Source organism: Cicer arietinum, chromosome 7, assembly GCF_000331145.2.
Source record: "Cicer arietinum cultivar CDC Frontier isolate Library 1 chromosome 7, Cicar.CDCFrontier_v2.0, whole genome shotgun sequence".
Taxonomy (NCBI): domain Eukaryota; kingdom Viridiplantae; phylum Streptophyta; class Magnoliopsida; order Fabales; family Fabaceae; genus Cicer; species Cicer arietinum.
The window spans coordinates 7,310,243-7,333,056 of record NC_021166.2 but is presented as its reverse complement, the minus strand read 5'-3'; the positions used below and the strand labels follow the sequence as shown (position 1 = coordinate 7,333,056).

Sequence of the window (22,814 nt, the reverse complement as noted above, 5' to 3'; positions counted from 1 at the left end):
CTAATCATTCTAATTTATTCCATGCATTATTGTTAAATTGCAATATTTTTTGCTCCTTAAGTTATTTATATTTTTTTTTATCATCTATTTTATATATATATATATATATATATATATATATGTGTGTGTGTGTGTGTGTTATAAACGTTAGACATTTTGTTATTTTAAGTTTTTTTTTTGTTTGTTTCATTCAGGTTCATTGTGTTACAAACATTAATTATTTTAGTCTATTGTATTACAAATGTTACATATTTGGTCATTTTTATCCACAAATGTTAGTTCGTGTCAAGCACATAATATATTATCATCAAAATAATTTTATTCAAATTATTTATAAAAAAATGAATTAATTAGGTTATTGCGTAAATGAATTTATTAGAATAGTTATGACAAAATAATTTTTTTTTAATAAATTTGATTTATGCACCATTTTTGTGTTATATTATAATATAGTCATTCACATTATATATTTTTTTTACACATAGAATATATTAGATGATATGTTCATAAATTAATCTATTTGATTACATATCGTAGTATTTATAATTTTATATTATGCGAGAGAGAGAATAAATATTATTAAAAAAAATAATTGAAGTGATCCTATAACCTTACTTAAAAACTTAATTTATTATTACAATAAAAAAAATATTTAAATAAATAAAATTCAAAATTTTCAAATGATAAATAATGTCATTCTTTCATTAATTAATAGCAATTTCATGTGAACTTTAATGACATGACATAAATTGTGAGAGTTATTTTTCAAAATTTTAAATAGGATAATATCTCTTGTTTTGAATTAATTGTTGCTACAAAAATTCCTTCCACCAAAGTCTTTATTTTATTCTTATATGTGGATCATATAATTTTTATAATAAACTAACTTAAGTATATTCTAATGATTCTCGTTTTTATTTTAAAGATATAAAATATACAAATTTGATTGATTGATTAATTAATTACATATTTTTTCCATGTATTAATTGTATGCTTCAACTATTTTTTTAACTTATTTATTTATAGAAAAACAACATGAAATAAAAAATGTGTAAAAAAATATAGTCCATGTATTATATAGTCTCATTTTTATGACAACAAAGTGAAAATAAAAACACTAATTTTAAATAATTATTTAGTTAAATATATTTATCCCTTCTATGATATCTATAATAACATGGAAAAAAATACTAAATTTAATTAATTAATGATAAATGTATGTGTTGCGTATGAGTTGTAAACTTCTAATTGTGAAAAATTATAGTCACTTATTATAGTTGTTCAAATTTTTATGTCGATTTTATTATAAAAAAAAACACTTATTTTAATAATTATAGTGAAATGTATTTATCCCTTGTATAATAATTATAATGATCTCAAATTAGTATATCCTAATTATTCTTTTTTTTTTAAAAAAATGTCAAAAAAAACATCAAATTTAACTAATTTTCTAATGACAAATATTTATTCTGTGTTTGAATTATACACTCCAAATATTTATTTAGTTGTTAACTTTCACATAAAACAACGTGAAACAATCAAAGCATAACAATATTATTGTTAGTATATTATAATTATTCTTATTTTATATTGACAATATTAAAAAATACAAATTTAACTAATTATTTAATAACAAACATTTGCACCCTTTTACCGTGTTTATAATAAACTCAAATCACTGTACAATAATTATTCTAGTTTTTATTTAGAAGATCCAAAACAAAACAAAAATAAAATAAATTAACATATTGATTAATGACAATCATTTACGTGGTGTATAAATTATACATTTCAAAGGGTTATTAATTCTTTAGTGACTATTTTTTTTTTATTTAAAAAAAACATGTAAAAACATAATAGTAATTTTAAGTATTGTAAATCATAATACTAATTTTAACTATTTATCCCTTGTATTATTTTTAAAATAAACTCAAATTAGTATATTATAATTACTTTCACATTTATTTAGAAGATATTAAAATAATACCCCCGCTCCCCCACCCTTAATTTGTAAAAGCTTATAGAGACACATAATTGAAGTTATTAATTAATTATCTAAAAATAGAATAAATGTGACTAAGCCTTGTTATCACTTATTATTCGATTCTTACCCACCTTATCCTATATGGTAAAAGTTGCGAAGAGGCAATAATATAGGACAAGTAATAGGATTGAGTTATACTATCTTTATCTTTATAGTTCATCAAAAAAATTGATTATGACACAATATGGTAGTTTCTCATGTCTTACTCTCTTATCTTAACCACTAAATGGACCACGAAGAGAAAATACGAGAAACAACGGTGCATTTTATAGATGGCAACGAAAAAACGGGCCTTTAGGTTTTATCTTGTTAAGTTGTTCGGAAAAGTGTTTGTGTTCAGGGCAGTGTGTTGCAACCTCGTTCGTCAATTTTCTTTCCAAAAAGTCACTGACAATAAATTTTTTTAGTTTAATTGCACTTTTTGCACATCAAGTATCACAATTTGGTACAAGCTTGTATGTTTAGTGAGATAAAATTGAGGTTAGGTTCCTATCAAATATGAGTAAGTTATAGGAACCAAATGTTGCTTTTATGACCTATCATGACCAACATGAATATTTAGTTATGTCTTGTTGTGTAACCAATACATTAGAAGTGTTCATGAACTATATGAATAAAAATTTACACCCATATCTAGATAGTTTTGTTGCTGTGTTTGTGGAATATATTTTGGTGTATTATTTATCTAAGGAATAACTTGTTGGGTATTTGAGAATATTATTGAAAATCCTTAAGAACAAATAGTTATGCCAAGTTGTCTAAATGTGAGTTTTGGTTGGATGATATCAGTGTCATATGACATGTGAGACATGGAAGAAGAATAGTCATGTACACGACTAGGTTATAAGTTGTGTTATAGTGGGAAGTACCTAAGTCAGTGACAAATATTATAATATTATGAGTTTTTAGGGTTTAGCATGTTATTATAAATGGTTCATATAAGGTTTATCTGAAACAATAGCGCCTTTGATTAAATTGGCTCACAAGGGTCAATCTTCTTTTTATGTGGGATGTATGGTGTGAATATAATTGTCGAGACCTTGGAAAAAAAAGTTGTCATCATCATCGTCTTTTTTTCCCCTAACATAAGTGAACCTTTTTGCAGTGTATTGTGATGCATCTAAGATGAGTTTTTGTGGTATGCTTATGCAAAGGTCAAGTCGTGGCTTATGCCTCTAGAAAACTTAAGACTCGTGAGTGAAATTACGTACAGTGATTTAGAGTTAACAATCATGATGTTTGTGCTTAAAATACAAATACACTGCCATGGTTTTGTGATGTATAATGATCATAAAAGATTTAAGTATGCTTGATCATAGAGTGTTTACCACGAGAAAAATGTGATGTGTAAAGTTTGTAAAAGATTATATTTTGAGCTTCGTTGCCACCCATGCATGTTAAGTAAATGTAGCAATGGTTGCTATGAGTACAAAGTCCTTACATGTATCTACTTGATGATTAAAGTGATGGATTTGATAGAAAACTTTAAGGCCACAAGCTTAGCGTGTTAATAACTCTTTATAAGTGTAGTGTTGGGTATGTAGAAAATGACTATAGTCTGGTATATGAAATTAGAGAAGGTTGAAAGTTGGATTTGCATATGTTGGACTAATTGGAGCTAGTAGTCCAAGGAAAATAAGTTGGTTTTAAGATATGTTTGGTTCAACAAATGAGAGGAAAATTAATATATTTGTATGAAATTGATGAAAAAATGGGAAATAGAGACATGTTTGATTTAAAAAATAGGAAAATATGAGATGAGATAAATTTTTAATGGTTATGTTTGGTTCAGGTGGGAGAATAATATTTTGGATGACTTTTAAGTTATATGAACTCCCTCACATCCCTTCCAAACTTCCCTTAAAATAAATGAAGAACAAAAATCATTTAAGAAATTTTTTTCTCCCATTTCTCCTTTCTTAAAATTTGAACCAATCACATTTAAAAATAAAATCACCTCTCATCCCCTCCAACCAAACACACTCTTAAAAACATAATTTATGTACCTGAGGTGGAAGAGATTGAGAAGTTAATGTAAGATGAATGCCATAAGAGTAGTTGAAGTGTTCATCCTAGAGCCATTGTCAATACTTTTAAAAAATATTTCGGTGGTATGATATGAGAAATAATGTGGCTAAATTTGCATAAATTTTCTAAAGTATTTAATTATTTACGACATAATTTTTTTTTCCCACTTAATAAACGTTTATTTTGCAGTTAGAAGTTATATTTCCAAATATAAATTTTCTGAGAAATAATAATGGAAATGTTATCGAAAATAGTTTATAAAATATATATTTGGTTAATACTAACATATTCTGGAGAATTATTAATAAAAACAATCATAGACATATTTATATGTAGTTGTCAAAGTTTTATTTCTATTTTCATAAATACTTTTATTTCTCACCCATTTCATTTAAAATATTTGATGAGTGGAAGTTATTTTGTTTCTGAAAATAGTGTATTATTTGAAATGAATTTATAGCTTCATAAAACGTAAAAATCATTACTTGTAATTTTTACGAAACAAATTATTTTGCCATTTTTAAAATTATTCAATCTTTTAACCGAACACTAAAGAGACCATTTATTGAGAGGGGATGAAGGAAAAATACATTAGTAAAAGTTATTTGGCCTAGTAGGGCATGGAGACGCACTAGATCGTCATCGCTCGCTCTAGGCTTGACCCAAACACGCACCTACTTGGTTAAGCTTCTCTATAAATAATCACTCTAGTACGCTCAAACAAATCAAAACACACACACCCAAAGAGAGAGAGAGAGAGAGAGAGAGTGTGCGTGTGCGCGAAATTGAGAGTAAGAAGCATCGATTTACTTCCATCTAGAATCTATTCTATAGTTCTCATTTCACCATGGCAAAGCCTCGCAAACCAAAGAACGAAGACCCAAAGCCTGAAAACTCAGGCGCCGTAGTGCACCACCAAAAACTTTGTCTTTCCATCGACATGGAAAAACGTCTAGTTTACGGGTTCGTTTCTATTTCTCGCAAATTCCATTTCACTCCTTCACATGCACTTACTCGAATTTAACCTCATTCATGCTAAAATCGCATTTTAGGTTTTACCCGTACTTATAGATTCTCTTCGACTTAGATTCAAAATCACCTAATTAAATTCGAGACATTGCCTTTGTCATTGTCATTATTATTATTATTATTATTATTAATTAATTAATTAATTTAATTTTGTTTAACTTGCAGATACACTGAATTGGAAATTGCGGTACCAGAAATTGGGATCGTTGGTCTACACGCGGAAAATCTAGGGATTGAAAGTGTATTTGTTGATGGCGAACCTACGGAGTTTGAATATTACCCTCATCAGTATCATCAATTGGACGATGAAAAGAGATGGAGTTCGGTTACTTCTCCTAGCTCTGCTGCTGATGCTGCTGTTTCAGTGTACTTGTCTTCATTGGAAAAAGAACTTGTGCCTAATTTACTCATTAATTGTTGTAAACCTTTCAAGACTGAAACTGAACAGTCTCAGGAACAACCTGTTGCTGAAAATGGGGTTCACTCCACTGCAGAGCCTAAGCAGGTTATAGTTGCTGTCTTATGATGATGACATGGATGCTCAGCTGTTTTTGAGAGTTTTGTTTGTGTTGTGAACCCTATACTTGGCAATTGAATTTCATAATAATATATATTGTACATTATTCACAATTATGTATCATCAGAAGTAATTAGATATAGACTGAATTCAATTATATGATGTATTTGTAATTTCTAGTCAATCTTCTAAAGTAAATAGACTCTTTATGGCGAATAGGTCATATCAATATGAATTAAGTACAGACTACTAGCTGCGAATAGGTCATCTCAGTATGAATTAAGTATGAACTCAAGTTCACAGTAATAGCTCCATTATTGAGCATTATCTTTTGCTTTGATTTCCCAAGTCTCATCATGTTGTTGCATGGCTTGTATATTATGGGCACCTCATGAATGATGATTTATTGTGTTGTACTGACATTTCTCCTCGTTTTGCTTTTTGATATGCAATATACACTCTAATAGTCATTCATTGGAAATAAATTGGCTATAGCTTTTAATTTGTGGGATAGTGAAACCATTTTAGAAAATGTGAGAAAATGAGTTGTTGTGGTGAGGTTTACTATTTGTGTTTTCTCATGTAGGTTGATGTTGGGTGCAGAATGTGAGAACGGTTCGTATTGACTATTGCATAGAAAAGGCAGAGACAGGAATCCACTTCAGAGATAATGTTCTTCATACCGATAATCAGATAAGGAGGGCAAGGTGTTGGTTCCCTTGTATAGACGACAATTCACAGCAATGCTGGTATAAATGTTACTTCTCGTGTTTGTGTGAGCATGCTCACATTTTATAGTAACAGCAGTATTTACTATGTACTATTTGAGCTCGAAGTCATTTTTGTTGTGTTGTTCATGTTCAGTTATGACCTGGAGTTCACTGTAGCACACAATCTTGTGGCTGTCAGTACTGGAAGCTTGCTATATCAGGTAGAAATGAATGATATAAAATGTTTTGGAATTTTAATTTGAAAGCATGTGAGTATGACATATCATTTTTAAAAAGAAGATGATATTTCCTTCCTACGGTGATTAGAGATTACTCCCTTTTGCTGTCTATCACTGAAGCTTGAGATGTCTGGTAGAACAAATGTGATGCTATGGCTTAGTTTTGTATACTGAATACTGGATACTGAAAATTGTAGTTTTCCAACTTACTGATTTATATTTCATTCACAAGACTAAAAGGAGGAATGTCATACAATTTGGAATGTATATCCTTTTCCTTTATACGATGTTAGTGGATGTTGTGGATTACCCTGTAAAATATGCGAGGTTTGAGCATGGAGGATGCTTTCTTTCTGACTTCTCTCCCTCCTTGTATTGGATGCAAACTTCCCCTTTTGTTTCTTCTCATTTTTCTTTTTCACTTGGGATAATGAGATTCATCCCAAAAATGCCCTTATATGTTCTTATAACTACTATTTTTACACAACTCCCACTTGCTATGGCTTGAATTTCAATTTGGGGCTGGTGAACGATTTCCAGAGTTACTCTCAGTCATCCATACATTGATATCAACTTATCACTGTCAATTTGTTGTGTTGGTACAACTCTGCAATGTCACGGGCCGGATTTTGGTTTCTGGCTGGTGGTGCTTGATTTGCGGTGATAGCTTAGTTGGGAGAGCGTCAGATTGAAGATCTGAAGGTCGCATGTTCGATCCATGCTCACCGCATGCATCTCTTGGGGTCAAGATTTAACCAATGTTCCTGCCTATGGGATTTGGCTTATATTATATAGATCTTAATATTGAAAAGTACATTTAGGTTATGCAAAACTTACTAGCAACTTCTTACTGTCTTTTACTTCCATGTCATGAAGAAGAAGGAAAGGAGGGATTCTATCCAAGCTGGAAAATAAAATGTTATTCTTTTGTTTTACCAATAGTTGATTACTTGATGCTATCCTCTACATGCAATGGGATGTAAACTTTGCATGATACCATTTTCTATTATAGTTTTTTGTTTTTTCTGTTTTAGAGGATTTCATTTTATCCAATCACCTCATTTGTCTTTAATAAATTTTTCATGTAAGAAAATTATCGTTATATTTTATATGCATTGCTGAGTTAATTTTGCATATGCTTGAATCATCTCTCCTATTCAGGTCTTAAGCAAGGACAATCCTCCTCGGAAAACATATGTCTATAAATTAGATGTTCCAGTTGCTGCAAGGTGGATATCCTTGGCTGTTGCCCCATTTGAAGTTCTTCCCGATCACCAATTTGGTCTCATATCGCATATGTGTTTGCCAGCTAATCTAGCAAAGATGCAGCACACAGTGGAGTTCTTCCATAACGCCTTCAGGTTTAACATGCGATAATTGCAATTTTACTTGCTTGAAACTGTTATCTTGAAATTGTATAATGATCGGATATTTGGACTTTTATTGGTGAGCAGCTGCTATAAGGATTATCTTTCTGTAGAATTCCCATTTGATTCGTATAAGCAAGTTTTTGTAGAGCCTGAGATGGCAGTTTCATCATTGAGTTTAGGAGCTTCTATGAGTATATTTAGTTCTCAAGTTCTGTATGACGAGAAGGTTATTGACCAGGTCAGTTTATTGTTTAAATTCTTTTACTTTATTTTCTAACTTCTAATTCCTTTGTGAATAATAAACCAGTTTTTTTTTTCTATGTGGCTTTTGCCTATGGTTTGGGTGCTTTGCCAACAAAATTCTAAGGGAATAATAAATCTTGTTTGTTGTGACAGACTATTGATACAAGGGTGAAACTTGCATATGCCCTTGCAAGACAGTGGTTTGGTGTTTATATCACTCCCGAGTCACCAAATGATGGTAACATGCCATGGGATATTGCTGTACTGCTTAATTGGCTGTTTTAGTCAGATTCTTTGTAAGTTTTGCAGAAGTTGTGTTTCCTCTAACATGTTTGGTGAATGCTTATTTGCATGTTGCAGAGTGGCTCTTGGAAGGGCTCGCTGGTTCCTTGGCAGATTTTTTTATTAAGAAGCATTTGGGTAATAACGAAGCACGTTATCAGCGATACAAGGTTTGTTTTTATTTTTGGGTTAATATGTCACCTGAAGGTTTACTCATCTAGAATTAGGCTGTTACAAATTATGGTAGCATGCACTCTATGGCTGTGTGAAATTGTGTCATACCACCATTGCTACTGGGGAGTTACTGTTTTGAGTTGTCATGTGCGGCTTATAAAAGTATTTGTGGGTCTGGTTGCCTTTTGGTTTCGAAGGTGCTGACTTGAAATCTCAAATATCAAGCTGACTCTCTTTTATCTTCTCTGCTCTGTTTGTTTTGATTCATTAATTTTCTATAACTTTTTATTGATTAATTTCAAATATTTGTTGCATATTCCTTCTTTTTGTGCTTGGATTCTCATCTCATAAAATGCCTGCCGAGTTTCATTTTTTATTTGATGTGTTCTGCCCTTTGTTTGCCATGTTAAACATGGTTGGTTAATGTCATTCTAGGTTGAAGCAGCAGATCATTATCTTCTTAGTTAAAATGTGCAGAAGTTACAATGCTAATTACATTTTTTGTATGCTCAAAAAACAATCTGCAGGCAAATTGTGCTGTGTGCAAGGTTGATAATAGTGGAGCAACGGTTTTGAGCTGTTCAGCTTCCTGTAAGGATTTATATGGAACACAATGCATTGGTTTGTATGGAAAAATAAGATCTTGGAAGTCTGTATGTTTTTTCCTTTCCTTTCCTTTTATTTAGTAGCTACAAAACAAGTCTATACACTAATGTATTTCCTTGTTTAGTATTAAATTACATCGTTCTCTATCTCCCTCTTTTTTTAACCTTACTTTGTTCAGGTGGCAGTTGTTCAGATGCTGGAAAAACAAATGGGTCCCGAATCTTTCCGTAGAGTAAGAGTTGTTAGCATTTACACTATTTCTGCTTCTGAGTATCCTATTTAACTGGCATTTAATAAGGCTAAACTGATTGATAGGGTGGCATTTAATAATACACTCCATGACTTATCATATGCTCAATACATTATACACACATCTTTTGTGCCACTCAAGCTTAAGGCTCGTGGGTGGAATTATGTTTCCTTACCCATCTAAGTTCCTGGAAAATGTTTATACGTTGCATAATTATTTTTTATTAATATATTTATCTTTTAATATGAATTTAACATTTTTAATTATTGAAAATTATTTCAAAAACATCAGAACGACACGACTTTGCTATTGGTTGCTCCACTATTATCAATAAGCTTAGGGGGTAGTACACATTGAGACGTTTTTAGTGGACGATCTTTTTAGTTTTTACTGTGTTTCTTGTTTCTCATTCTGATTATTTGCAAGCCCTCCCTTCTTGGATTTATGTGCTCGAATGGAATATTTGACGGTTATTATTCTTGTTTCTGTTCATTTTGTTGTGTAGATTTTGCAAACTATAGTTACTCGGGCTCAAGATAAAACGCGATCCGTAAAAACACTTAGTACTAAGGAGGTAATTGGATTCTGGTCCTGTGAATAGTTGTTATCTGCATTTGGCGTTTATTAAATCATCTTGTAGATATAGAACTGTAAAACCTTTTTTTTTTGTTTGTAATTAGATTCAATGCATAAAGTAGTCCTTAAGTCCTTGCAAAAACTCACTAAAACTGAGAGTAGGAGTGTCGTTACTTCTGCCATGCAGTATTTGGATAAACATGTTTCCTTATTCGGTCAATATAATGTGGATATGATAACCGGCCTTTATTATTTTGCAGTTTCGACATTTTGCTAACAAGGTTGGTAATCTCGAACGTCCGTTTCTTAAAGATTTCTTTCCCCGATGGGTCGGTTCTTGTGGATGTCCTGTTTTAAGGTGTGGAATAAGGAGTTGCCTGTTACTATTCTATTTCATTCTTTGAATGCTTTTCTTTGTACATGTTCTGATGTTTTTCTTATTGCTGCTGCTAAGGATGGGATTTTCCTATAACAAAAGGAAGAATATGATTGAATTGGCCGTGTTGCGAGGATGCACGGCATTGCAGACTTCAAGTACAGCTGTTCTTGATGTTAATCCAGATACTGAAAATCGAGATGGAGATTCTGGATGGCCTGGTATGATGAGTATCAGGGTGTATGAACTTGATGGTATGTATGACCATCCGATTCTACCAATGGCTGGAGAAGCATGGCAGCTTTTGGAAATTCAATGCCACTCAAGACTTGCTGCTAGACGGTTTCAGAAACCGAAGAAAAGTTTAAAACTTGATGGCTCTGATGATAATGGCGATGTGCCTTCAATGGATATGCGCTCCAGGTTTTTTGTTTTTCCTATCTTTCTAATCATTTGGTAGCGTTGTCATTGAGTTTCTGACATTTTTCTATCATATAGCAGTACAGAGTCCCCTTTATTATGGATCAGAGCAGATCCTGACATGGAGTACCTTGCTGAGAATCATTTTAATCAACCAGTTCAGATGTGGGTAAGGATGAGATTAGGGTTTAGTAGCATTGGTGCAGCCAGTTGATTTTTTGTAGTTATAGTAGTATTGTGGTTTACTGGCCTATGATAGCGATTTTATGTTCAATAAATATTTTTTCCCTTTTTTTTTTGTTTATTTGGAAAACAATTTTTGACCTTGCCTGCAAAACTTTATATCTTTGATGTTTTTTTATTAAATCGAAGTCCTGCAATTTTCCTTATCTGGTCCCCACTTCACCATTTTTGGTGTTTGAATATTTGATTTGATGTGGAGGTTCATCAAACGATGACAGATTTTTTAGTCTCAGACCTCTTTGTCTCACCTGTTATTTATTAATAAAACCGAACTGAAACAACTATTGTGAAAATTGCTGTTTGAGCTCAGGATTTATACTGTCGCGGCCCTCTGTGGGCGAAGACTTAACATAGAGGAACTGCATGTTCAACTATATATTTTTGTCCTGTTTTTTTGTTTATTTGGAAAACTATCTTAGTATCTTCTTTGCAAAATTATATATCTTTGATGTCTTACATTATAACAAAGTTTTGTAATTATCCTTATCTGGTCTCCCCTTCACCATTTTTGGGGGTTTGAATATTTGATTTAATGTTGAGATTTATCTAACGAGGACAAAGTTTTAGTCTCAGACCTTGGGCTCACCTGTCAATTAATAACACTGAGTTGAAACAGCTATGGTGAAAATTAATGTTTGAGCTCAATTGTGGGGATAGTCTAACTATTGCAAGGAGAATGGTCAATTTTTAGAACTACTAGTATTTTGGTATGTTTGGTTAAAACCTATGTTAAGGGATGGTCTGTAGAATCTGTGTGCTGGTCCTCCATTTTTTGGATTCCAGGTATTCCACATTATAGCCGTGGGCTATTATTGATTTCACTCTATATGATAGAAAGTTGAGCAAAGTATTGGATGAATGTGAAGTCATCTGTGTATCTTAAGAGAAGAGATTGAGTTGCCATGCTGCTATTACTCAAACCTTTTTTAATCTACTGAGGAAACCTGAAGTCCAACTACATAAAACATGCAATGACGTGTGTTAATCTGTCTTTTTGGCCTTGTTACAAATTAATCACGCTCATTCATTTTGTTGGTTTTATTATTTCGTATCTTTTTTATCGATGGTATCTATTGATTCTAATGAGCTAATATGCTGTTTTAGATTAACCAATTAGAGAAGGACAAAGATGTTATTGCTCAGGCACAAGCAATTGCAGCCCTTGAGTCATCACCCCAGCTATCATTTTCTGTTGTGAATGCCCTGAACAGTTTTCTTACCGATTCCAAGGTTTGATGCGTTCTGTATTGTATAGTGTATCAATAATTTCACTAATTGCTTTAAAATTCTAAGCTAAAATCTGGAATGTTTTGGTTCTAACTTAAGGCTTTTTGGAGAGTAAGAATCGAAGCAGCATTTGCATTGGCGAATTCATCATCTGAGGTATTCAAATTCTAGGACTTATTGCATTATGACCTCATGAAATATTTTTTGATTGCAAAGTACATATTAAATCCATGAGGAAAATGTTAATGAAGTAGGCTGTCCTCAATGGAATAATTTCATTATTGTCAGATGTGGTTATGGTATAATTGTTGACTACTGGTAACTTGCAAAGCACTATTTGGCAAATATGGCATATAAAACACGTGGTTGTGTTTAGAACGTTATAGTTAGTAAGTTCATTGGTAACACTTGTGCTTGATTTTTGACCAGCTGTTGCACGACATGAGTATCGGTGAAGTTAACGGATATAATTTGTTGAAATGTGAATCTGAATTTCGATTAAACTTGTTATTCCTACCACATATACAAATTAATGTTTTTACTTGATAAAAAATGCTGATGGTTTTTTTCACCATGGCTTATTTTGACCTCATTTAATTGTCAAGCAGGAAACTGATTTTTCTGGTCTACTTCATTTGGTGAAATTTTATAAGAGTCGAAGATTTGATCCTGACATTGGACTCCCAAAGTAAGACTGCGCCAATAATTATTCAATTTCTCCCATTTAACTTTGAAAACATTAAGTAATTACTTTTTTTGATGTGTTCTTTTGCCAGGCCAAACGATTTTCATGATTTTGCCGAATATTTTGTTCTTGAGGTAATGCAAGGAGGTAGGATGTGTATGAATGCCTTGTGTGATGTTGTTGATATATGTCTTAATCACACTATTTGAACATTAGTTAATTTTGGGGGAGTTGTCGTATGTAGTTTTGTGTTTTTTAAATATACTTGCATTTTATGCAAAATGGTATGTGACTATGTGTAACAGAAATTCAGTGACTTGAAAATTTAGGAACATGAATATTCAATATGCAAATCTTATGTTATCTGTAACCTTTCTGCATCCTGTGATAATTCTTATGTGCTATGTATATTCTGCTTGTGGTTAGATGATAAACTAGTTTAATGTTTTCTTTTATAACTTGCAAATCATAATTTGTTTAATAATTCACTGCTGTAGGCCATTCCACATGCCGTAGCTACAATCAGAGCTGCTGACAAGAAAAGCCCAAGAGAGGCTATTGAGTTTGTTTTACAGCTATTGAAGGTTTTTGATAGTCTATTTTTTAGATGTAATATATGTTATGACTTTATGATATCGTTTTATTCATGTAGTTGTCCCAACTATACGGCAATCAGCGTAGTGTACTTGCAAAGGCTGTACTTTAGAGCATAGAACTTTATTTCCTTAAAAAAGAAATGCTAGAAAATATTTTAATGTTTATGATGTTTGATATAGGGTAAACACATGATTTTTTTATGTAAAATCTAATATTAATTGTATATCATGCAACAATGTTTTGTTCTTGTTCGGCCATCTACCATTGACTGTAGCAAGCCACTATCTATCCTCATTTGCTGATTCTATTTGTTTCTTAATTCTTTTTTATATTGCACCACTTTTTGTTACGTATTTGGAATCATATGTTGGGTTTGGCAGTGAGATTACTTTTGGGGAAATTTGATTCTTGCTTTTGGGGAAATTTGATTCTTGCTTTTGGGGAAATTTGATTCTTGCTTTTGGTTATACAAAAATTCTATTAATAGCTTTTTGTATACCATTTTTATGCTCCTGTTCTTTACAGTACAATGACAACACTGGGAACCCTTACTCAGATGTCTTCTGGCTTTCTGCATTGGTCCAGTCAATTGGCGAGTTTGAGTTTGGGCAACAGGTATGTGAAATATTACTCTATCTGTTTCCTTCCTTTAACATAATTTTTTTGACAATTAAGCATCTTTCTGATAAAACTAATGGCAGAGTATTCTCCTATTGTCATCACTCCTCAAGCGCATTGACCGGCTTTTACAATTTGATAGGTAAGATGATAAATTCCTTACTAGTAATGGCAGATTTATCAATTTAAGTTGTAACTAATTTTTCATCTCTGGAAATTTCATCTGCTAGTCTCATGCCAAGCTACAATGGAATCTTGACTGTCAGTTGTATCCGGACATTGACCCAGATTGCCCTAAAGCTTTCAGGGTTCATTCCTCTTGTAGGTGCCTTCTTATTTAGCATCAAACTGCTGTTCAAAGGTTGTCATAAACATATCTAACACTAAAGCTTCACTACAGGATCGTGTATATGAACTTGTAAAGCCTTTTCGAGACCTAAAGGCAATTTGGCAAGTACGAATTGAAGCCAGCCGAGCACTCCTTGATCTCGAATTCCACTGCAAGGGCATTGATGCAGCACTTCTTCTATTTACCAAATATGTTCAGGAGGAGCCTTCCTTAAGAGGTTGTGAATCATTTCCTTCAAGAGGATCTATGATGTTTGGTAGTCTAGAAAATGGTTAAGAATTGGTGAAATCAAAACCATCTATAAAAACCTAGCCAGAGTTGGGCTGGTTTCTAAATATGTATAGTTTATCTAAAATTTTGTTTTCGATGGTCAGTATTCAATTATTCATAAAATCTTGTTGAATTTTTGTTTTATAATTTTCAATTAAAGAAAAATAAAATATTGTGTAATTTGCTCAAGTGAACTTATAATGGACACGAGATTTTATATCCGATCCCATGATTCATAATTATCTGGATTTTCAATGTTGGCAAATTCTAGGTATATGTTTTGCAAGAATCACTCTTGTGTTTCTCTATACTTTTTCCTCTCATTTTCATTGTTGGTTTCCCTTTCATTTTATGCAAGGAAAATACTCGCCATATCTTGTGCAAGAATGACTCTTCTGTTTTTCCATACTTGCATTTCCATCTTTGGTTTATCCTTGATTATATGTGAAGCAAATACTCACTATATCTTGTGCAAGAATCATCCTTGTTTCACTATACTTATATTTTCATCTTCAGTTTACCCTCAATTATATGTAATGATATACCTTTTGTCTTCATTTTCTTCTTTGATTTTACCTTGATTATTTGCAAAATAAATTTACATTCCTTTTTTGCAGGCAAGTTAAAACTGGGCACCCATGTTATGAGGCTATGCCAGATGAGAGATGTTTTGAATTCAAATGATGAAATTACAAGCCAAACTCTTGTCTCTTTGCTCAGTTTATTAGAAGGACGTATGGCATTTAATAATGTCTTTCTTCGTCACTACTTGTTCTGCATATTACAAATACTGGCAAAAAGGTAGAAATGAGTATATTATATGTTTTTAGAAATGAAAAGCTACCTCACCAATTAGCTAGTTTTGTTGTGTGAATATTACATGTGCTTGACGCAGTTGTCTGATTTTTTACTTACCAGTTGTTTCATATGTGGTCTTTTCTAGAAAAGAGTTAGATTTTGTTGGCCTACATTTTTTCACTCACCTAGTTGCTGATGTGTACTTTGTCTATTCTATTCTTGTAATTCATTGAACTAAATGGAATGCGAATATTGTAGATAATTTCTTTCAACTGTTTAGGTAATTTTGATAGCCAAAGCTAAATCCATTTGGAAGGGGATATTTTAGAAATTTTTTTAGGTGTATTTGAAATTTGAAAATTTTGTTTCCTAGGAAGGAAACCAATCTATTCTTAAAATGCAATATTTTATAGTTATTTTTCATTTATACTTTTCTACTATTTCTGTAAAGGTTTAACATTGGTTAAGTGAATACGTGAGTGTGTTATCTGAAGTTATTGTTTGTGTTATAAAAAAATCCATTATGAAAGCTAATCTGTGGTTATCTGCAGACCCCCAACTCTACATGGAATTCCCAGGGAAAGTAGAACGTTGCATATGAGTCTTACAGAAGCTTCTAACTATCAGAGGAACCTATTTGTTCTTGATTCAGAAAGTAAACCTTTGGAACTTCCAAGTTCCACTCAAAACCTTACACAAGATATGACTATGGCTGAGGCTTTGAGGGACTCACTTGATGAAGCTCCCAAGGAACCAACTTGTGAAGCTCCCAATGAAACACACATTGAAGCTCTAAAAGAAGCACCCCTCGAGACACCCAAAGAGGACTTGACAGAATTTCCCCCTGAAGCACCACCACCGATTGAAGCTCCCAATGAAATTTTCAAGGAAGCAGATACTGTATCGAATAGCCATGAAAGAAAAAGGCTAATCAAAATCAAGGTTAAACAATCTTCTGCCACCAGTAGGGCTGATACTGATAATCAAATGGTTGAACGCTCTTTAGGTGGACGAAATGAAAATGACCACGGAGCTACCAGTTCAGTTTCAGTAGATGCACCTCAGAAGAATTTTGGGGAGACTGTTAGCATTGGTAATCACAATATTGAGGAAGTTAATTCTTGCCATGATCATGGTTCTCGCATGACTGCCAGCATTGGTAGTGCAAAAGTTTTGAGTGATGGTGACGAATTGGTCAAAGAACTCCAATGCACTGCCGATTCAAGTGTAGTTTACTCTCAACCCCAGGCAGATGATCCATCACCATCTAGTATTATCCAGGATAACAATATAGATGCGGATGCACGGCGATTCGCCAGCCTTCAAACACTTTCAGTTACAAGATTTGATCTTGATGGAGAATCATTTGGCAAAGTAGTTTCTGCTCGTGGGAAAGAAAAACACAGAGATAAAGATAAGAAACGGAAACGGGAAAGTCACAAAGGACAGCCAAATGACCCAGAATATTTGGAGCGAAAACGATTGAAGAAAGAGAAAAAGCGCAAGGAAAAAGAATTGGCAAAACGGCTGAGTGATGATGCAAAAAGATCTTCCATAGACTTGTCATGTAAGAAAGATGAACCTGAAGTGGACGTTGCAAAGCATCTGAAATCTGTTGAACCAAGCGGATATAATTCTATTTCAGAAATCGGAAGGATTGATACCAAACCAGAAATCGGAAGGATTGATACCAAACCCGTGGCATCTGAAGGTACATCTGGTGCACCCAAAATTCGAATTAAAATTAAAAATCGAATGATCAATAAGTCATAAAAATTAAAATTAAAATTTGCTATTTTATTCTGTAGAGGTTAGAATGAAAGTAACAATGTCCTTTTTATTTACTGGGATGTAGTTTTCTTTTCAATGTCCGGCTTAGTATGATTTTCTTCGAGCTTTATTTGTTGGTAGTTTTTTAATCTGGTTAAAGATAGAAATATGATTGCAATTTCAATCGTATAGTATTCAAATTGTGACTGGAGCGATGTTTAGATTATGGTTGTAAATTTGTAACTCTGCTTCAGTTGTAAATTTACAATTTTGTTGTATTGTTCTTTAAAATTGTAATATCAAATCCAGCGGGTTAAATATAGATATTTATTGACTATCAGCACTATATTTTCTAGCAATTTGTGTTCATTGCCAAGACGTTTTTCCCTAAGGCCGAATTTGGTGAGTGATCCTAAACTTTGACTTTAAAATTTGAATGCACTTTCAGGGGAGCAGTGACTGAACTGTAATATTATTATTGTTGATGTTATTATTATTCATTATCATTATTATTATCATGAAGCTATTGATGTTTTAATGATTTTATTTTCAGAAAAAAAATGTTGTAAAATTTCGTGTACATTTTTCAACTTGATGACATAATATAAAGAAATGTACTAAAACAACATAATTTTGACTTTTTATATCAACCAACAACAGATTATATTAAAATGGCTTCAATTTTGATGTATTTTTGCTTTTAATCGATGACATGTGGTGCAGGAACAGTGTAACGAGGTAGGATAAGAACTATTTAATAACTAAAATTAAGTTTAAAGTTGAATAAAATTAAAATTATTCAAATAATATATAATATTGAATGTTTTCCTTTTCTATTTTAGAGTATTTTTGTTTTTGTGCATTCTTGATATCTTTCTCTTTGGTTCATACTAAACAATAAATCAAGTCTGTTATATATCTCACATGTTTCTCTTTTTTTTTTTCTTCTCACTTCTTAATCTCTTCCTACTTTGTTATCACGCCCAAAATTAGCTTGAGAAATTCCTGCTTACAATGTACGGAATTTTGTTGAATAAAAAAAAAATTGTGCGTAATTTAGTGAATATTTATTTGTTTAATTTTGAGAGTGTTTCTGAAAAAGGAGTTTGGTTTAGCGACTTTGATGGTAAAGCGTAACGTGCTTAAACCTACCTACCCCACACACAAGACACAACACAGTGAATAGTGATATCTAGTCTATTTTTTGAATGAGCAGTCTGAAGCTGAGCATACAGTAAGACAGTGTATTCGTTGGCATTTATTGTCTGAGGTCGCTCACTTTCTATTCCTCACAGTTTGGCCTATATAAGTTATAAATTATACTGTAACAGTACCATAAAGTAAGTAACAGTAACATTGCCAAAGGTCAAAAAGAATGGCATCACTGATGTGATGTCTTTTTCTCCCCGTACTTGCCTCTAGTACTCGGTGCCCCAAATCAGCTGTTGTATTGTATGATATGATGTATATCTGTTTCCAAATTGAGTTTCATCTCTAAATCATCTACGCACAACCACAAATGTGAATAATATAATACATACATTCATGCACCATCATCATCTTTACGCTTTCGATAAAAACAAAAATAAATGTAGTAAATCCAAACAGTCTTAAAATTTTGTAAATACTAGTAGTAGTACTAGAGAGGCTACTGTTATATATAATCGTTTTTCTTTTACGTGACACAAGAACAAAGAACCATTAATTACCCTATATGTGGAGGCACATGCTCTATACTATACTCTGTAGTTTTCATGTTCATGACTATATATATATATGCAATTTTCCGTTGAACTAGAACACTCTCTTTCTGTGAAAACTGATTGATTACTTTTTCCATGGCGGTGCTCTGCTCCCATTACAATATCAGGTCAGTTCTTTTTTGACATGTTCTGTTTCACAATTTATTTATTTTCATCTTTAAATCATGAATAAAAAATAAAGTTTGCTGAATTACATTGCATGTTTTCAGAATAACATTAAGTCATGTTAAGAGCCCCAAATCTATCTCTTCTCTCCCAGGTAACTTAATTGTAATTGCATTCAGTTTTGTTTATAATTGTGACCAGTTTCATTTCTTTTATTGCGGTTTTCTTTAATTTTTAGTTTCTATTCATTGTTGCTTCTCTGAACTAATAGCTAGTAGATGTTACTAATAAGTTTCTTCATTAGAGGAACTTTACATTTCTTGGGGGTGGCTTTAGCAATCTTTATTTTCCATAATATGTTTTTTTTAAATTAAATTTAGGGGATGGATGATACTCCAATACAATGTAAGGAATCTTCATAATATGTTTTGCTATTATGGTTTGTGTTAAAAATAAAATGACCACTAGACATTGGAAATGATTTGGTCTCTTATCAATTGTAAATGAAAAATGCTTGCTGTACCCATTACAAGATATATTATATATATATATATATCTTAACATTTTGTAATAGATATTATTTTTGTTTTGGTAACTTAATCTACTATTGATTGTGGAATATTGGAATATTAATTTTACAGTTAAAAAATTAAATTTTCCATGTTTAATAATAAAAGATAATTAATATAATTTTTTAAATCTTAGTTCAACTGATATGATAAAATGTAGGTAAATTATATCTTCTTATCTATAATAAATAAAAAATTAATCAGCATAAAAACTACCCTTTTCCAAAAATAAAAACCAACAAATAGCATTATATAAATAAATAAAGGGTGTAGATCATATTTCAAAATTGTGTATTAGTCATCTTTACCATTAATGTATTTTTTCACCATAAAAATTATCCGGCTAGTAGTTATTAGTCATCTTTATGATTTATATTTGTTTTAATTATAAAAGTCACTTCAGATTTTTTTTATTAATGGAACTGAAAATTTTTGGAAAAAATAATGTTAACATTTTAGAGGTATTTTTTTATATATATTCAATTATAGGTTAGGGGGTATATAATCGTTAATTTTATGTTTATAATATCATTAATCAAAATAAATGAGGGCCCGTAAGACACATGGAGAGCCCAAGCCACCAATAGTCCAGCACACAACAAAGATAGTTTCTTTTGCCAACGCCCAACACACGCTTTCAAAGTATACATTTTGAAAAAATGTAATTTTGTTAAAAACGATTTCCAAATCTCATTTGTAAATTGCTCATATGAGTTCGTGGGAAATTAAAAAGAGAAATAGTTTAGACAAATATGATCACTCTCCCATCCCCTAACACCAAAATTCCTTCCTGATCCAACTCAAGATGAAAGACAAGTAATCATAAGCTTATCTAGCAAAAAACATACTTCCACAATAAGTGTCATACTACCATTAATCTAATCCACGTGAAATAGAAATAGGAATCAAAATCTGAAGGAATTAGGTATACATAGCTCGAAATATTTAAATGGGATTGAGCCCTCTTTTTTCTTTTAGTCTTTCTTCATTAAGAACTTATTCACTATTCTCTTAACTTTCATTTAAATTCAATGCAAGTGTTTCTCCTTAATTTCATAATATTCTCTTTTAACTTAGCTCCCAAAGTTTTGACAGCATTTCTATCAAATATCAAATATAAATGTTTGATGTAGAAACTGCTTGTTGAATACTTAGACATAATTCATTGAACTTTACGGTTTACTGATTAAACATTCGTTTGAGGTTGGATTTGATAATTTAACATTAAACCAAAAATCACTATAAACCACTATTAAATACAATGTTTCAAATTTGATATACTTGAAGTATTAGGTTTGGCTATTAATATTACTTAAAAATTAATTTCCTCAATTATTTAAAAAAAAAAAATTGATGTTTTTACACTAGATGTTTTAAATTTGATGTTCAAACAACAACAGACAAAATTTTGTACATATACTTAACCACTGTTGGCATAAAATTAAGAATAAAAGTGAAATACCTAATACCCCAAAAAGAAAGAAAGAGACGACATGACAGTACGGTTATGATATTTGTTCAAGTTTATCATCATTATTAATTACTGAAAGACAAACCACTAATTAATTAATGTCCATTAGGGTTTCTCCTCTCACTAAATCAAAACCTTTTTGCTAGCTAGGGCTACTCATCATTAAACAACAACAATGTTCTCTTTTCTATTTGCTCTTCTTTCTGTTTGTTATATATGTCATGTTTTCTTTCTTTATAATTTTTCTACCTTTTTCCACGTTCATTGATATTCTTCTTCTTTGTAAATTCTCTGGTGAAAAGGGTTTGGATTTATTTATTTTAAAATAAAATAAAATGTTGGTTTCTTTGTGAGTTTTTGGTATGTACGGATTTGGCTCTGAAGATGTCTCCAACGGTTGAGATCTGAGATCTGGGTGAGTTTCTGGGTGGTTTTAGGGCTTTTGTATTGGGGTCTCCCTGTTTCTGGGATCCATTAATGAAATCAGAAGGCCTCAATTCTTGGCTCTTTTTATTTTTATTCATTTTCTTGCCAAAGCCTAAGATTTCTGCTGCAAAATGTTACTTGTTTTTACACATTTTCCTAACTGGTAGGGATGTCCAATAATTTTGTTTTATATATAAAAAAAAAAACAGCTATTCATATACATAAAACAAATGTTATAATGATTTTTTTACATAAGACAACTACCATAAGGTTTATAAAAATATAGTTAGTTAAATTCCTAATTTAATTTCAATTAAGTTTCAGTCTTTTATCAAAGTTTTTTTAATTTGGTCTTTTATTTTAATTTTAAGTAATAATTTGATCTTTTATATATTTTAAAATATTAATAATGTTATTTTTTTTTTGTGAAAATTCAAAAAAATATAAAAAATTTCAAGCAAAATCTATAAAATTAATTATCATCGTTAATATAATGCAAATTTCATCAAATTCATAACTTGAATTTTGAAATAAATTTATATTTTTATCTTTAACAACATCAAATAAAAAATAAAAATATGAGTTTATTTGAATATTTGAGTTACAAATTTGATGAAATTTATATTATATTGAAGAATATAATTAATTTTATGAGTTTTGTTTGAAAATTTTGATAGATTTTTTGTAAAAAAAAAATAACATTGTTGACATTTTAAAACATAAAAGATCAAATTGTTACTTAAAATTAAAATAAATGACTAAATCGAGAGAAAAAAAAGATAAATAATTAAAATATTAATTGAAATTAAATATAAGGAATACGAGTAGTATTTAACTTAAATTAAATTTTGGTGCATTTAAATTTGAATATGGATTGAGTAAAAAGAAGTTTGAATTTGGATCAAGATGGATATCAAACTCCAATTGAATATCATCATAATTAATTCACGTTTTGTGTTTAAATTTTAAATATTACATTCAATTTAATAATATTAATATTTATCAATTAAATTTAAAAACGTCTACTAAAATTATAGTACATCTAATTATATGAATACG

The 22,814-nt window shown here is 31.2% G+C and overlaps 1 protein-coding gene and 1 non-coding gene across 3 annotated transcripts; both read left to right on the top strand.

Annotated features, from left to right (window-relative positions):
- The first annotated feature begins 4,699 nt into the window (after positions 1-4,699).
- Positions 4,700-17,761, top strand: LOC101506465 (transcription initiation factor TFIID subunit 2). Of its 2 annotated transcripts, none has more exons than XM_004508519.4 (25): positions 4,700-5,035; positions 5,267-5,606; positions 6,222-6,367; positions 6,483-6,549; positions 7,729-7,928; positions 8,022-8,175; positions 8,334-8,418; positions 8,541-8,632; positions 9,164-9,289; positions 9,421-9,474; positions 9,998-10,066; positions 10,329-10,426; positions 10,523-10,867; positions 10,946-11,033; positions 12,212-12,337; positions 12,434-12,490; positions 12,943-13,022; positions 13,111-13,153; positions 13,517-13,603; positions 14,142-14,231; positions 14,318-14,376; positions 14,465-14,555; positions 14,635-14,800; positions 15,471-15,654; positions 16,203-17,761. In XM_004508519.4, the coding sequence occupies exons 1-25, from the start codon at positions 4,920-4,922 to the stop codon at positions 17,422-17,424; spliced, it is 4,185 nt and encodes a 1,394-aa protein (XP_004508576.1). In that variant the 5' UTR covers positions 4,700-4,919; the 3' UTR covers positions 17,425-17,761. The 2 variants fall into 2 exon arrangements, with proteins under 2 accessions (XP_004508576.1, XP_004508575.1); XM_004508518.4 differs by having other exon boundaries at positions 10,943-11,033.
- On the top strand, positions 7,225-7,297 carry TRNAF-GAA (transfer RNA phenylalanine (anticodon GAA)). The gene has a single exon. It is a non-coding gene; the product is annotated as a tRNA-Phe (tRNA).
- Positions 17,762-22,814: the final 5,053 nt, after the last annotated feature.